General features: G+C 38.1%; 1 protein-coding gene across 1 annotated transcript in view; it reads right to left on the bottom strand.

Moving 5' to 3' along the window:
- PKD2 (polycystin 2, transient receptor potential cation channel) overlaps window positions 1–14946 on the bottom strand; it is a 57947-nt gene that overhangs the window by 8841 nt on the left and 34160 nt on the right. Inside the window, exons 8-10 of the mRNA XM_053922324.2 lie at window positions 13728–13909; window positions 12180–12300; window positions 9277–9375 (exon numbers count right to left, since the gene is read on the bottom strand). Coding sequence (XP_053778299.1) covers window positions 9277–9375; window positions 12180–12300; window positions 13728–13909 — 402 coding nt within the window. The remainder of the gene's footprint in view (window positions 1–9276; window positions 9376–12179; window positions 12301–13727; window positions 13910–14946) is intronic.

The following is a 14946-nucleotide window of genomic DNA, read 5'->3' as shown; positions in this document are numbered from 1 at the left end:
CCAGTGGGGACCAAGATAAAGGTTGATCATTTCAAAGTCAGAGATGCTGTGAATAAAACTAAAATTTTACTCTTTCAAAAGGACAAAGAAAGAAGTGAACCACCCTGAACATCTCAGAACTGAAAATCTTGCATTGCATGTATTAGAAGAGAAGTATGATTTACACTGCAGCTTATTTCCGTAACAGGACTCTGGCATCCAAAAGAATTCAGTCAAAGAAGCTTAGAAGCATCTCAGCTGCTCACTTTGAACAGTTCATATTGCTGAGAGGAGAATGCACCAGAATTGCCTCTTCCTGTCCAAATAAAACAAGTTCCTTTTGTCATATGTAAAGTCTTTTGATTAGGTTAAGGGCATGTGTTATGGCTTGGCCCAACTGCTATGTGACCTTGAACATGCTTACCTTCTCCATGCCTCAGTTATTACACCATCCCTAGAATGTGTACAACAGCAATCAATTCACATAGCTGTCATCAGAAATAAATGACATAATACATATGTATTTAGCATTGTATTGTGGGGGTTTGGAACAAGGCACCCCAAGATGTGCTTCTGTGGTATGTGGATTGTTTTGAGCTAAAGGCAACTGTAGCTACAGATGGAGGAGAAACCTCTGCCCCTCCCTTAAATACCTAGAACAACTTGAATTAGGGGCCTTGTCCATAATAAGCAATTATCAGAAATAATAGCTTTTGACCTGTCTGTAAGGCAAGACAAACTTATCTGTTCTTATCACTCTGCAATGACCCTTTGAAGCCCCCAAGGCACCTTATCTCATCTGTAGCTCAGAAATGTTTTATATATCCATGTTGCCTTTCTCTCTCTATACCTCTTACCCATGTGGGGTCTCTGACTCTCTCATGGATGTGGGGTTCCCATATATATGTATGAATTAAATTTGGTTATTTTCTCTTGCTAATCTATCTCATGTGTATTTAGTAAGCCAGCTGGAAGAACTGAGGGTAGAGGAAAGTGTATTCCTCCCGACAGTTGGTGCTGTGAGCAGGATAAACTCACTGGCTGGAACCCTACACCTCCCCACAAGGCTGCTGCAGATGAGGAGATCCTGGGGGGTGTCTGACACAGCCCAGCAGAAAGTAAGGGTTCTTATCATGTCAGCACACTCCCTGATCTCCTTCTATAGGGCCTGGTGGAAGCAAAAGTAGTGAGAAACTCTTTCTCTCTTCTTAATTTAGACTGGCAGAAGAGAACATTTGTGAAACTAGTTTCTTGGAGAAGCACCTCTTGGTTACTTGGTGACTGTTCATGGTTTTGCTTTTCTCTGTCTGGTTTCTCTCATTTTGTTTTGTTATTTGTCCTGAGAACTTGGCCTTATGACCAGTGAGGGTATTTTCTCTCTGGCTCCTAACATCCAGGGGTTCACTTGCCAAAGGGCACCTTGTTCTCTGTTTGGCCAACACAAGCTCCCAAGAGTTTTCTGTGCCTGTCCTGTTCCTTGCAGACATGGTCTGCTCTATCTGCCAGATGAATGATGCACATGCATCTGGTGAGCAGCCAGAGAGCCTGTGGATACAAGCTTAGGGGATTCTAACACCTTCCTCTATTCAAAGGAGGAAGGCACGTGATACCCTGTGTTTTGGAACAGGTGTTTAAAGACAGTGCCTCTACCCATCCCCAACACCCTTCATATTTCTTCGGCTAACTTTGGGAATAAATTCTCTTGTGAGAGTTGCATCTTTTCCCACTGTCCTTTGGAAAAGCCTTTTACGTTCATAGTATCGGTTTGAGTCGCTATAGATCCCATTGTCAAGGACAGACGATAGATCCTTTTAATTGGAAAAATTTCTAAATTGAAAAGAAATAAAAAATTACCTTACAGAGCTCTCATATTGCTATAGCTAACCATATGATTCCCTTAATAAAATGGAATTCTATTATATAAAAAATTAGAACAAACATTTAAGTCAGTTCAGACCCCTTTGCATCAGCCTTCGGATATTTGCAGATAGTGTTTTAAAAAAATCAGGACATTGGAAATACAATTGTCCTGCATTTAAAAAGAAAAATGAAAGAAAAAACGGTGAAATTTTACTTAAAGAAAACCAAAACTTTATGTCCTAAGAGTTAGCCTTGGTAACTGGTTAAGGTTGGAAGCTCCAAAATATGGCCACAAAGAAATGTGGGCTAAACTACAGCGAGGGGCCTAGTAAAGTGCTGCCAGCCCTCAAGGATGTTATAATCTCAACTTACAATGGCTGTTATGAAGGATGTACCAGTTGGAAGGAAAAGAAATTGGAATAAATAAAACTGATATCGCTGAAGTTAAAACAAATGTTTTAGTACAGCACTACCAGAGGATGAATGGACCAGAATGACCCCCTGTTGGTCCCCCAAATAAAGGACCCCAAACAAGACTACTCTATTTACCTGGTGTAGAGAAATCTAAAAGACTGTAAGGAAATGATTACAATGAGAAATCTGACCTGCAATCCCCTGGGGCGACAGTGAGGCTGGTCAAATTGAGTTAAAGACTGATAACAGGGCTAGTGTCCAGTCCCTTGGCTTGACCCCTTGCTGGGACCCAAAGCCTTTTTACTCAAGAGTGGTCAGGAGATAGAAAAGAGACTCCTTTTCTCTGTATTTCCAAGACTCCTAAATATAGGAATTCATGAACTGTGGCACCAAAACTCATTGGTGAAGCCTTGACTTGGGCTACATTTACATTAAAAGAATATGAAAATGTAAGAATTGATGAGATTATTAAAACTGGAATTTACAACAGCCTTTATGTTAAAAAAGTTTTACCAGCTTTCACTGATTGCGCCTCTTTTATCTGACTGCCTAACAGAAGCAGACGCTGTGCCTCCCTGGGGAGCGGGGCACGAAGGCTGCCAGGTCTTCTGAAGCTCTTGGCTGCCAGGGGCAGAGACTCTAGAGGGCAGTAGCCTCTCTGCCCTCCCGTGTCCACGGGACTGTCTAACACTGCCAGATATACTTACTGTTTGTCCCAGCCCAAATCAGCTAAGATATTTGAAAGGATTTAGTAACTTATTCATCAGTAATTTTGTCAAATTGGGAACTAATGTAAGAACCTGATAATTTAAAAAAACATTTTTTGAGCCCTTTCCCTAAGGTAAAATAAAACTATATACCCAGAGGGAAAGAATTAAGGATTATGTAACTAGGTAGGTCAATTTTTGATGTCACTTAAGTTATAGCCCAAATTTTGAGAGCAATTGTTCTTATCTTCCAAATGTTTGTGAAAGCAGAAATTCAGCTTTAGAAGGAGTTCAAAGCCCAGCTATCTTCATCAGCCACAATTTCTAAGACTGAAGAAAGAAAAAGGGAGACTAGGGTGTTTTCAAAAGCACAAACTGCTTCTATGGCTCCAAGACTCCCTTGTGAAAAACAAACACGAAACTTAAGGACTCGCTCCACAAATATTAGCAAGAACAAGCTTTGACCACCTACACGGTCACATCCACTTATTCCACCGGAAACAGAGTTTGAACCCAGTTGTTCTTCTACGTTATCTTAGGTGTCCCATGGCAGTAATTTTTAAATGAAGACTAGGGGATTACTGCTCTTGCTTGTCTGTACGTCCATGTGTGTTGAGTGGCATTTTCTACTTCTGGATGTAATGTTAACTTATAACAAAGCACTTTTAAACGGGCTTAAACAAACAACAGCTTATATGAGAATTCTCAAAAAATATAACAGAAACTAACCCAAAACTTTTTTGAATCATGTGATCTGGGAAAATATTTGATGTTAAAACTGGTTTGAGTTTGGTTTGGTTAAATAGGCGTATCTTTAGAATAATCAGCATTAAATAATACTTTTATTCTATCTGGGTTTATTAGTCAAATAAGTTCATGTTATTCTGTTGTCAGCAAGAAAAGTAACTTGGTATAACAACATTTTCAAAAGTAATCTAAACTTAACTGCTAGGAATAAACAAATAAATAAATTTAAGTAAGATAAAAGTTTTCCTTTTAGGTGAACTATTTAGCAATAATGATATTGTTAAAAGTGGTTTCCTAAATCTTGGTAACTTGAAACTCTAAAGTTTTGCTAGTTAAATTAAATGATGAATATTCATGGAATGTCTAGGCGTTTTCCAAATAAAGTAAAATAAAGAAGTCCATTCTGTTTATGCAAAAATGACCCCTCATTGCCAGACCTTTGCTGTCCTGATCCTTACATGGCAATAGTCTCCTGAGTCAGAGAAATTAAGGTGGGTAAACAATGGCTGTGAACTTCTTGAAATTACCATTGACCCTGTCCCCCTTGACTATCAGTCAAGGTCAGAGAATTAATGGGAAATTTGGTGTCAAGCAGAACAAGTTTAATTACACAGGGCTGAGTGAATTGATGAAAATGGTTACAATTTTTATGACATTTTTTTGTTTGAAATTACTAATATATTTTGATCTTTTGTTTTCCAGATAAAAGGAAACTTGTTTCTCTTAAACTACCTATGGCATAGCAATTTGGTAAATTGTACCTTGTAAGCAGTATTGAAACACTTATCCTTTCCTTTCTACCTGATCCCTCCAGAATTTAGAAAGTCTTAAGTATTTTTATTTCCATGAAAATCTGGTTATTTCAATAAGTTCAATAAAAATATCTTCTCCTTATAACAGAATGCAACTGGAAACTGGCTTTATTAACAAGTCTTTGACTGGAATGTCATATTTGAGACACAAATATGACAAGATAGCTTTAAAGAATTAAGATTGACTTATGGAAGCCAATAAAAGTGCTTGGAAATATTGGCCTGGTGGCTTGCTTAACTGGTTCCCAGCAGCCCTGCCATATGAATAAAGAATGTCACTTCTCAGCAGGTGCAGAAATCTCAGGATACTCTGGAGACCGTGAGAAGAGGAACTCACCCAAACCTATAGGTATTACCGGCGATGTTTGATGGCGAGTCCTCGCCTTGGCCTTCTGCCTTTGAGAGGCCTTTTTAAGATAAATCTGAAGATTCCTCATGAAAAAATGCAGCAAAGCAGTTTTAAGAGTGTATGTGTGTAATTTCTATCCCCTCCTTTTTGTTTAAAGATTTTATTTATTTTTAGAGAGAGGGGAAGAGAGAGAGAACGAGAGGGAGAGAAACATCGATCAGTTGCTTTTCATATGTGCCTTCCCTGAGGACGGAGCCTGAAACCCAAGCATGTGCCCTGACTGAAGACAGAACCTATGACCTTTTGCTCTGCAGGATGATGACCAACCAACTAAGCCACACTGGTCAGGGCTAGCAATCAGGCCAAGTTTATTGGAACTAGACTAATTTTGCAAATAAATTAGTTTTAATTTGGGTTATTTTTAGCAAAAATGGGGATAATTTTAGAGAGAAAAAATTACACTGCAGTAGAAACTATAATATTCCTGTGTGGATATTAGCTTCCAGTGCTGTTCACTGACTTTTAAGTTTTAAAATTTTTCTACATCTAAACTGGACTGGATCCTGAATTTTTCTAGTTTTCTTTTTTGGCTGAGTGGCTACAAAGACTTTATTGGTGTTCTCAAATATTCGGCTGCAATCCTCTGAACTGACATCATTTTCCCACCCTCTGACTTGGAATTATTAAGAACTGAAACTGCCCTTTTCCACCCTGGCCAGGAGCTTAGTTGGTTGGAGCACTGTCCCATACACTAAAAGGTCTGCAGGTTCAATCACTGCTTAGGGCACATACCTAGGGTTTGGGTTCAATCCTTAGCGGGGGTACATATGAGAGGCAACCAACTGATGTTTCTCTCCCACATCAATATCTCCCCACTCTTCTCTCTCTAAAAGCAAGAAAAGCATATCCTCGGGTGAGGATTAAAAAACCCTGCCCTTTTCCAAGGCCATGCAAGCTAAAGTGGGACTGACAACTTCATGTGGACTTCAGAGAAATCACCACGACAGCTCATCTACAGACAATCTCTGTGCCTGTTGCAGAAAGACCACCAGAGACATTCACACTGCAGACCTGGAGAATCTAGGATATGGTCCCTGCCTGCCTTTACTCCGTCTGAAGATGACTGGGGACAGACATCTAGAAATCTTCTTGACTGCCTACCTTCAGAGCTCAGAAACTGGGATTACAGTCTTCTCCAATCATTAACCTTTGTTTTGTTTGTATGTTTGTTTGTTTCCATAGAGATAGATGCCTCTTATTAAATACCTGGTTGCTTGTACCATGGACTTAACTTTGGGAATCCACCTGCATCACTGCCTCCTGAAATGAGACACGATTACTTAACTGAATTGAACTTTTCTTAAAACTCAAGACAGTTTTAATGAGATCTAGAACAATCTATTTGCCCAACTTCTGGCATGCGAACCTTCCAGGGAAATTACAGAGCAGGGAATTGTGGGGCTTCAGAATGAGTCACTCCAGGATGTGCCTCTGTGGTATGCAGATTGTTCCGAGCAAAGGAAACTTTAACTCCAGGCACAAGAGAAATCTCTGCCCCTCCCTTAACTACCTAGAAGAACTTAAATTAGGGGCCATGGCCGTAATAAGCAATTATCAGTGATAATTGTTTTTGACCAACCTATAGGGCAAAGCAAACTTGTATTTACTAAGCATCTGTTCTTATCACTCTGCAGTGATCCTTTGAAGTCTCCGAGGCACCTTACCTCAGTCACAGCTAAGGATGTCTTGTATACCCATGTTCCCTTCCCATCTCTACACCTCTTGTGCATGTGTGGTCTCTGACTCTCGTGTATGTGGGGTTCCTATACACATGTGTGTATTAAATTTGGTTATTTTCTCTTGCTAATCTGTCTAATGTCTATTTGATTATTAGATCAGCCAGAAGAACCTTGAGGGTAGAGGAAATTCAATTCCTCCCCCTTAGTGTTTATTATAAAAATACAAAAGTATTAGCTATTATTATTATTATTGCTGGTTTTAGTACACATTATTAATTTTCAATAGTGAAAGGATCCCAGTTTGTCTAATGATATGTGAGCCTTGAGGCTAAGACAGTAACATATGATGCGGTCCCAACACAGTCCCTGCTTAAATTTGCACTGGGACCAAGCCCATGATTCAGTGTAAAACCTGAAATGTGTGATCCTCTGTTCTGAACTCAAGAATGTGGTTAATGAGGCAAATTCGGAAATTACTGGATCCATTATTTACTGGGAGAATAAGTAGTGCAATTCTTTTTCCTTAGGGGGGGTAAACTAGAGTATTTTGAACATTCTTTGCCTCCTTCTTGTAAAACTTACAACATAGAGTGAGCATCTGAGCATCTTTTCTAATCTTGGTGAGTTATCATAATCCTTTCTCAATATGGGTCAATTCCCAACATTTTATCCTTTGCACTTTTCATGTTGCAAAATATTGCCAAGAGTTCCTTTAGTGTGGAGTGTTTTTTTGTTAATGTCGCTTCCTCTGAAGCATCTTCATCCTTTCAGTCACAATCACTTGCCTCATTTATGTTGACAAATTTCCTATCGCTAAGTTCTTTTGGCTGCCCAATGGTAGCAGTGATATTCCCATGAACAGCTACTTATTCTTTCTATAAATCCAATATATTTATTTTGATTTTCACATATCGTAGTCTCATTTTTCATTTCTCTGCTATACTTTCATCTTTGCTGGCCCATTCTCTCTTCCAGTAATTATTCTTTTCTTTTTTTTCTGTAAAATGTCACATGATTTATCACTGGGAGATAAGGAAACAACACTACATGCTTCATGTATGAAGTGAATAGCGGACCCTAAGTAACCAAGCTGAGACTTTGCAAGAAGTGACATTATTGGTCACTGACGCACATCCATAATTTATGTATTGATTTGTAGTGAGGTTTGCACTTTATGCTGTTACTCACAGTTAATATACTGTGATAACTGAAAATGATGAGGGACTCAAGAGTTGAAAAATTTTAGTTTCAGGTAATAGCTAATAGGCATAGTAAAAAGCCATTGATTTGGAAACTGAAGGTGTGACCCACCCTGACTCCGGGACACCACAAGCAGTTCCACCTTTGTGCCCCAGGAGCACTGTGAGCAATCAAGATGGTATATGAGCCCTTGTGTTCCGGGACAGAGAAAGAATTACAGATGAAAGAATGCTGCGGCCTTTTATCTGATTAAATTTTTCCCTGAATTCCCAACCTCTTGCCTACACTTTTCTTCTCCTTATAAAAAGGGTCAGTTTAAAATGGAATGTAAGACTGTCTCTTAAGGTACATAACCCGCTGTCTTCTCAGATCGCTGGCCATCTGAACACAGTGCCCATAGGTATTCAATCCCTGTCTCTGCTCATTGGTTCTGGTAGTGACAGGGAGCACCAGTGCCGGCTTTTCCGGTTTCAAAAGTGAGGTTTGTACTTTATGCTATTACTCAGTCAATACACTGTGATAACTGAAATTTGAACTGTGTTGAGAAGCTGGTGTTATTTAACTGAAATAATGGATATTTATGCATATAAAAACCAAAATGCAAAGTACGGACTGCTTGTATACACCCTGGAGATTTGCTAAAATACAATAAACTGTTATGCAAATTTTAGGATAATGCAAATTAGGTCCCATTCAATAGACTCTGTTTTAAGAGGGAAAAGTTCTCTGTTACAACATGATTCACAGACAACATGGTCCTACCCTTGAATCAACAGAAAAGGAGCCACTGTATCTTAGAAATCAGTGAGGTTGGGTAACAAGCTATAAACTGTAGCTGTAGCTGTCTGTTGTTGCTTTAAATCAAACAAAGTCGTATTGAGAAGAACAAAGCTGCCCAACTTTCCGGTCCTGCTCTTCTATCTAACAAGTAAGCGCTTCCTGAGAAGGTGGGGAGTGGAAGTTCTCACGCCCATTGGCTGTGGCCTTTCTCCCAAGACCTTTTCCTTTGACTATGTTATAGCTTCCCTGGAAGGTCAAGGAGAAAGGGTGAACTGCAAAGTATTTTATTCTGAAAGTTTTTTTTAAAAAACTATAACTGAGATAGAAAAAGTGGAAATGTCTTTATAATCTTTCAGTTTATTCTAAACTCTGAGTCTGCAAGTGAGAGCCAACTAGAGGAGGTATCAAAACAAAGGGCATGGAACCAGCAGTTCAGCTCTTCTAAGAGTCTCAAGAGTTCATTGAGAATTTAATTCCAGGGTGTTATTAAAGGGTTCCCAGAATTTAAATCCAACCTAGCAATGGATCCACCTCTAGCTCCAAGAACACTTAAATTATTCCTATAATACAGCAATCTACCATTTATTTTAAACAATGACAACCGATTAATGTTCATTTGGAAATCTGACTGAAACATGCTTATTCTATGTAGAAAGGAAAACAATTCTGAGAATTAGAGCTCGTCATACCTTTCTGATAAGATCTGAGAGTTCCATTTCAGTTTTCTGCTGAGCCAAATCAGATTTAACTTCAGAGTAAGTATCATTGATGATGGCCAAAAACATATTCTGTTTGTAAATCGAAGGAAAGTCGAGGTTAAAGTAGCAACCTAAATACATTTGCAAGCATCAATCTAACCTTTGACACATGCCTTTTTGTTTGCCATTTTTAAAAAACAATTTGATATCTTAAAAAATCATGAATTAAGTTTGCTACCATATGGTTTGGGAAAATTATTTTTTCTATTAAGTCCTGCCAAAGGAAAATGTGAGATATTTTCTTATTTACAAAACCATATATTGATATATTTTACAAAAAGAAGCAAGAATATAATATATAATGTTAATGTATTTAACTATGGATGGAGGGATTATTTTTGCTTATATATATTCTCTACATTTTTTATTTGACATAAATTATTTGGAATGAACTCTAACTAGCTTTTCAAATTTCAAGTCAACACAGACAAATGAAATTCTATGTTTATTCCAAATATTGTTCTATAATATTATTTGAGATTTATAGAAGAATGAATAAGGCCTCTGCAAATAGGAATGTGGTGGACACAGTAAAAGGGTAGTCCAGAAAAGCTTCGTGGAAAAGACACAGACCGTGGAGTCAAGCAGAGTTGGGTTTCGGTCTACTGCCAAGACTGTATTGTTTAAATTTTCTAATCTTCATTTACAAATATATTTATTTGTCTTTGTATTTATAATATGGGAGAAATAACAGTACCTTCTTTACATATTTGTGGTAAGAATTGGTGAGATAATCTATGAAAAGTGCTTAAAGACAGGGCCTAAGGTATGGTGCTACATAATTTATCCTTATTATTCAGTAACGGTTAGTCCATTTTCCTGAATTTTCCCTTCCCTAGTATAATGGTTTATATTTTCAACACTTGTTTCTAACACATTTTCTGGAAGCACTGTACCCAACTGATTAGGTCCTTCTTTAACATGCTCTTCCTTTGTTTTTCCTTTTTAGCACTTAACTACGATTTGTAACTATAGAGTTGTGCATCCGATTATGTCTATTTCCCCTACAAGTTTATGGGAACTTCATGAGGGCGGGGTGGGGCTCTATCTTCCTTACCCCTGCATCGCCAGTGTCCAGCACATGGACTGCGATACAGTGGCTCAGTAAATATTTATCGAATGACTGATGAATTAACAAATGAGAGCTATATTATCCTAATGAATTTTAATGGGCTACCAAATTGCCATGAACTAAGCAGGAATACTCTTTAAGATTCTGCAGCAGGAATGAGAATAGAATATACAATACACATAAGTTTCTGGCTTAATGCTCAATTCCAAGGGCAGGCAGTTGTAGTCGGAGTAACATCTCCCACCTCTCCTTTACAATCCAGGCATCTAATGTTTTATTTTTGTTTCCAAATGGCTGGTACCTAATGCCTGCAAATGTATTAGTTGAAATGGATGTCGGTGTGTGTCCCCTGAACAGATTTCAAAAACTGGAAAGTGGCTGAGGAAGGCCCTTGAAGGTGAAGGGAGAGGAAGTTCACCCTCCTTCTTTCTATCCTGGCCCACAAGGTTCACTCAATTGTCACATGGACCTTTGCAATCAGAGGTCTTTCCCCACTGACAATGGGCTTTTGCTTCCTGCCTCAGCTGGGCCACCTCACACCAATGTGGCTTCTCTTAAGTAGGGGCAATAAATTAACACGTGGCAGTCACCTCAGAAAGACGGCCAACACTGTACTTGGCTAGTCATTTCCGTAAAAAAGTTTGTATTGATAGTAGCCTCCCTTCTCTCTCTGAGGGCTGCAGGGAGAGCAATTCCTTCTTGTGCAGTAACACAAAAAATTATTTTGGTATAAAGACAAAAACTAAGAGCTTCTTTTCATGTCCGAGTGACTGATCTGACACAATGACTGAATAATTTAGAAGGTGCTACATACTGGAGGATAGCACTCAACGGGTCCACCACCAGCATTGCCAATGGCCAGTTATGTCCCTTTCCTGGCTGACTGATACACAGAGAAAACTACGGTGGCCTCAAGTCAACTCTGGGTCACTGCAGAACTCTTGATTCCTGGTTTTTGCTTTCTTAGTAGAGGCTGAGGGATTCACATGCTCCAGACTTCAAAGTACTACCAATGTTAGAGAGTAACGAAGGCTTACTTTTCCTCTATTTTCTTCTCTAATATATACTATGAGAAGAAGAAACTTAGGAGGCTCCAGTTCAAAAGTAATCATGGTGCATGTGTACAGCAAGATACAAATGAACCAGCATGCCACTCCTGACTCTTCAGTTGTATCCAAATACATTTAATTCTCTCGCGGTGAACGCCACATACTCAACCACTAAATACCCGGACCGGCTCTGGAGATACTACACTGAAACACTGAATCTTATACAAGAATCTTTACGAATCTATTAAAAAGGGAGCTTTGTTTTTTTCTTAAGGTTATGCTTGATTTGGGAATTCTTAAGTGTCTGTGTTTAAATGAAAAAATAACCACTGCCTAGGTTAAACTAACTTAATTTAATACTTTCTTAGTGGACAAAGAAAGATGACTGTGTATACAAAGCATGTGAGTATGCTCTACTTTTTAGGCAAAGCACTGTTTTAGGTAACTTCATAAATCTGCACGTGATCTGTTTTTTTGTACCGAATAGACATTATCTATGTATCTACCATCTTTATATCTATCTATCAATGGATATTGAAAGATGAAGACTTAAAACTAAATCAAAGAGAAGTAAAATAAAATGATTTCTAATATCAACATTTTTCTATTTCCTAGATCTTTTAAAAAAATGGTCCAGAATAGAGTATAAAGAAAATAAAAGCCGGTGATTTACGAAATGTAAATCACCTCACTCTAAATAAAAGTGTACATACCAAAAGAATGAAGAACATAAAGAACACAAATGTAGTGAAATAAATTGGTCCCAAAACTCGATTAGCTTCCTCAATCTCTGCGAAGTTGATATCACCCAAAATGATACGGAATTGAGTGAAGCTATAAAAACAAAACAAAACAAAACACAGCACCACACACAGAAACAGAGAATATCCGGCACAGATGCAAGGCTGCTGAAAAATGAGTTCCCACGGTCAGACATTGTTTTCAGGGTCGAGAGCTGGGAAATAATAGAGAATTTCAATCCTCGGGAAAACTCTTGCTATTTATGTGAGTACTCAGGCCTTCTGGAATAAAAACAATATTCTTTCATGCTAACTATATTATTTCCACTTGGCTAAAAAGTAATACAGTAATTATTATCACTGGAAAACTTATAAAGCAATAAGCTATAATCTAGGTCAAACATAGTAGCACTAAACCTTCACAACGGTGACCCTGGGTCTGAATTTAAAATCTCTTTTAAAAAAAGATTAAAAAAATAAAAATAAAAAGTTTTTGAAGGAGAGCCAGAATGGTAGGTCTCAAAGCTCCAGAATTCTGACCTGCACTCAAAGTGGGGTCTAGAGCTGCCGGGGGTTACCAATGCTGGGTCTTAATTAGAAAAATCATTTTTGTTTCTGACTTCTATCAAACAGCAATATGAATTAGGGATCCCCATGTACAAAGCCCTATTAACCTTCATTATACTGATCATCTCCTTTCCTAACTAACTCCTTTCTAAATGGAATGGAAATCTGATACTGGTTACTTTTCCATTTTTTATTACATATGAGAGCTTTGGAGAGAATGAAAATTCCTGTACTGGTTTGAGTTTCTCTTAGAATATTAAAAGTACTATTTTTTTCTTACAAAATAACTTGAAGTTTAAAACATATGGCAACAATATTGAAGAGGAATAAAAATATAGGCAATGGGTCTCTAAAAACCTACCATTTGCCTTTGGTGCTAAGAAGACCTTGATCTTTGGAACAGTGTGGTTTACTACAGCTGATCTTCTATGCCTGATTGCTTTATGACTGTTATTTTAAGCATCAGCATTTTAGAGTGTATGGTCATCTATGCATTGGTGGCTCAATGCTTCTGGGAAAAAGAGTTAACTCTCATTTTAAGAACTACTTTTAGGGTACATGGAGAATAAATGGTGATGGAAGGAGATTTGACTCGGGGTGGTGAACACACAATATATAGATGATGTATTACAGAATTGTACACCTGAAACCTATATAATTTTATTAGCAATGTCACCCCAATAAATGCAATAAAAATATAAAATAAAAATAAATAGAAATAAATGTAGGATTTTGCTTGGTTATTTTTGAGATCAATGCTTTGATAACATGCATCATTCAATTTTACTTTTTATAATGTAATGTTAAAATAAAAATATGAAGCAAAAATAAATAAACAACTACTTTTAAACACGTGGTGGCCAAATAGCAACTGTGAAGATTTATCCTTTATCCTTGAGAAGGCAGTGATATCTCTGATTAAATTTTTCTTCTTAATTTTATATATATACTTACATGCACTCTTGGAAAGTACTGAAGTCATCAACCTGTGTGCCAAAGACAAGGTATGCCAACTGAGCGTATGCTAAGAAAATAATGAAAAACATAATTGCGAAGCCAAAGAGGTCTTTGGCACACCGAGACATGGTTGTGGAGAGCTGACTCATGGTCCTGTTGAAGCTAATGAATTTGAAGAGCTGTAAAGAGAGGGAAGATATCAACAGATGAATGCGTAAACAAAATGTGGTATATGCAAACAGTGGAACATTACTCAGCCTTGCAAAGGGATGAAATTTTGCAACATGGATAAACCCTGCAAATATTATGCTCAGTAAAAGAAAAATGACTTGCTTTTTTTCAAATCTAGCAATTTCTACTTTCTTATTCTAAAAGTATTTATTGAGTGCCTACCATGCTCCAGGCACGATTCTTGGAGCTGGGGTACAGCTGTGAACTGAACAAAGCTCCTGCCCGCGTGATTTTCACATTTACACGATGATTAAAATACAGTAAATACAGGTTTAATTATAATTAAAATGACTGTTGATATCTTTCCCTTAAGAAAGATTAAAATAAAAAAGAGAAAAATCTCCACAAATGAAACCTAGTAAAAGAAAAAAACCTCTAGGAAACACTGCAATTATTAACTATCATTTATTATGCATCAACTGTGTACCAGCTACAGAGGGGGAGGGCTTAAGTAGACTGCCTCAAATCTTAACAGTGACCAAAACACTGGTATTCTCTTACAGGAGTCATCTGGGGCTTGGAGTCAGGGTTTGAGCCCAGCTCTGTCTGACTGCAAAGCCACACTGAGCATTTCTGTAAGCCAGGCCCTGAGGACGGCTGCCGAGGATGAGCGGCTCACAGCCCGGAGGGCATGACAACTGGCACACAGCTGTAGCCGGCACACAGCTGTAGCGGGAAGCCTTGATAGAAGGACACTGGGGAGATACCAAGAAGGCGAGTCACCACCCAGCCTTCAAGAATGTAATGGTTCTTCAAGTTTGGGGGCCAAGATATTTACACATAAAGTTCCTAATAAACCATCCAGCTTGGGGTGCACATTGAAAGGAGACCTGTAGAATTCTACTTAAAGATCTCTCATAAACTGTTTCTGGCCACACCAAAATATTTTTCAGGGTGTTGTAATCACATTATTTAATATGATCCCTCCTAGTATTTCTATGAGATACCAATTATTGTTACTATCTTACGATAAAGGTGTGGTACA

Source organism: Desmodus rotundus, chromosome 4 (genome assembly GCF_022682495.2).
Source record: "Desmodus rotundus isolate HL8 chromosome 4, HLdesRot8A.1, whole genome shotgun sequence".
In the NCBI taxonomy this organism is placed as follows: domain Eukaryota; kingdom Metazoa; phylum Chordata; class Mammalia; order Chiroptera; family Phyllostomidae; genus Desmodus; species Desmodus rotundus.
The sequence above is the reverse complement of the archived record's forward strand: the minus strand, read 5'-3'. Positions and strand labels throughout refer to the sequence as shown.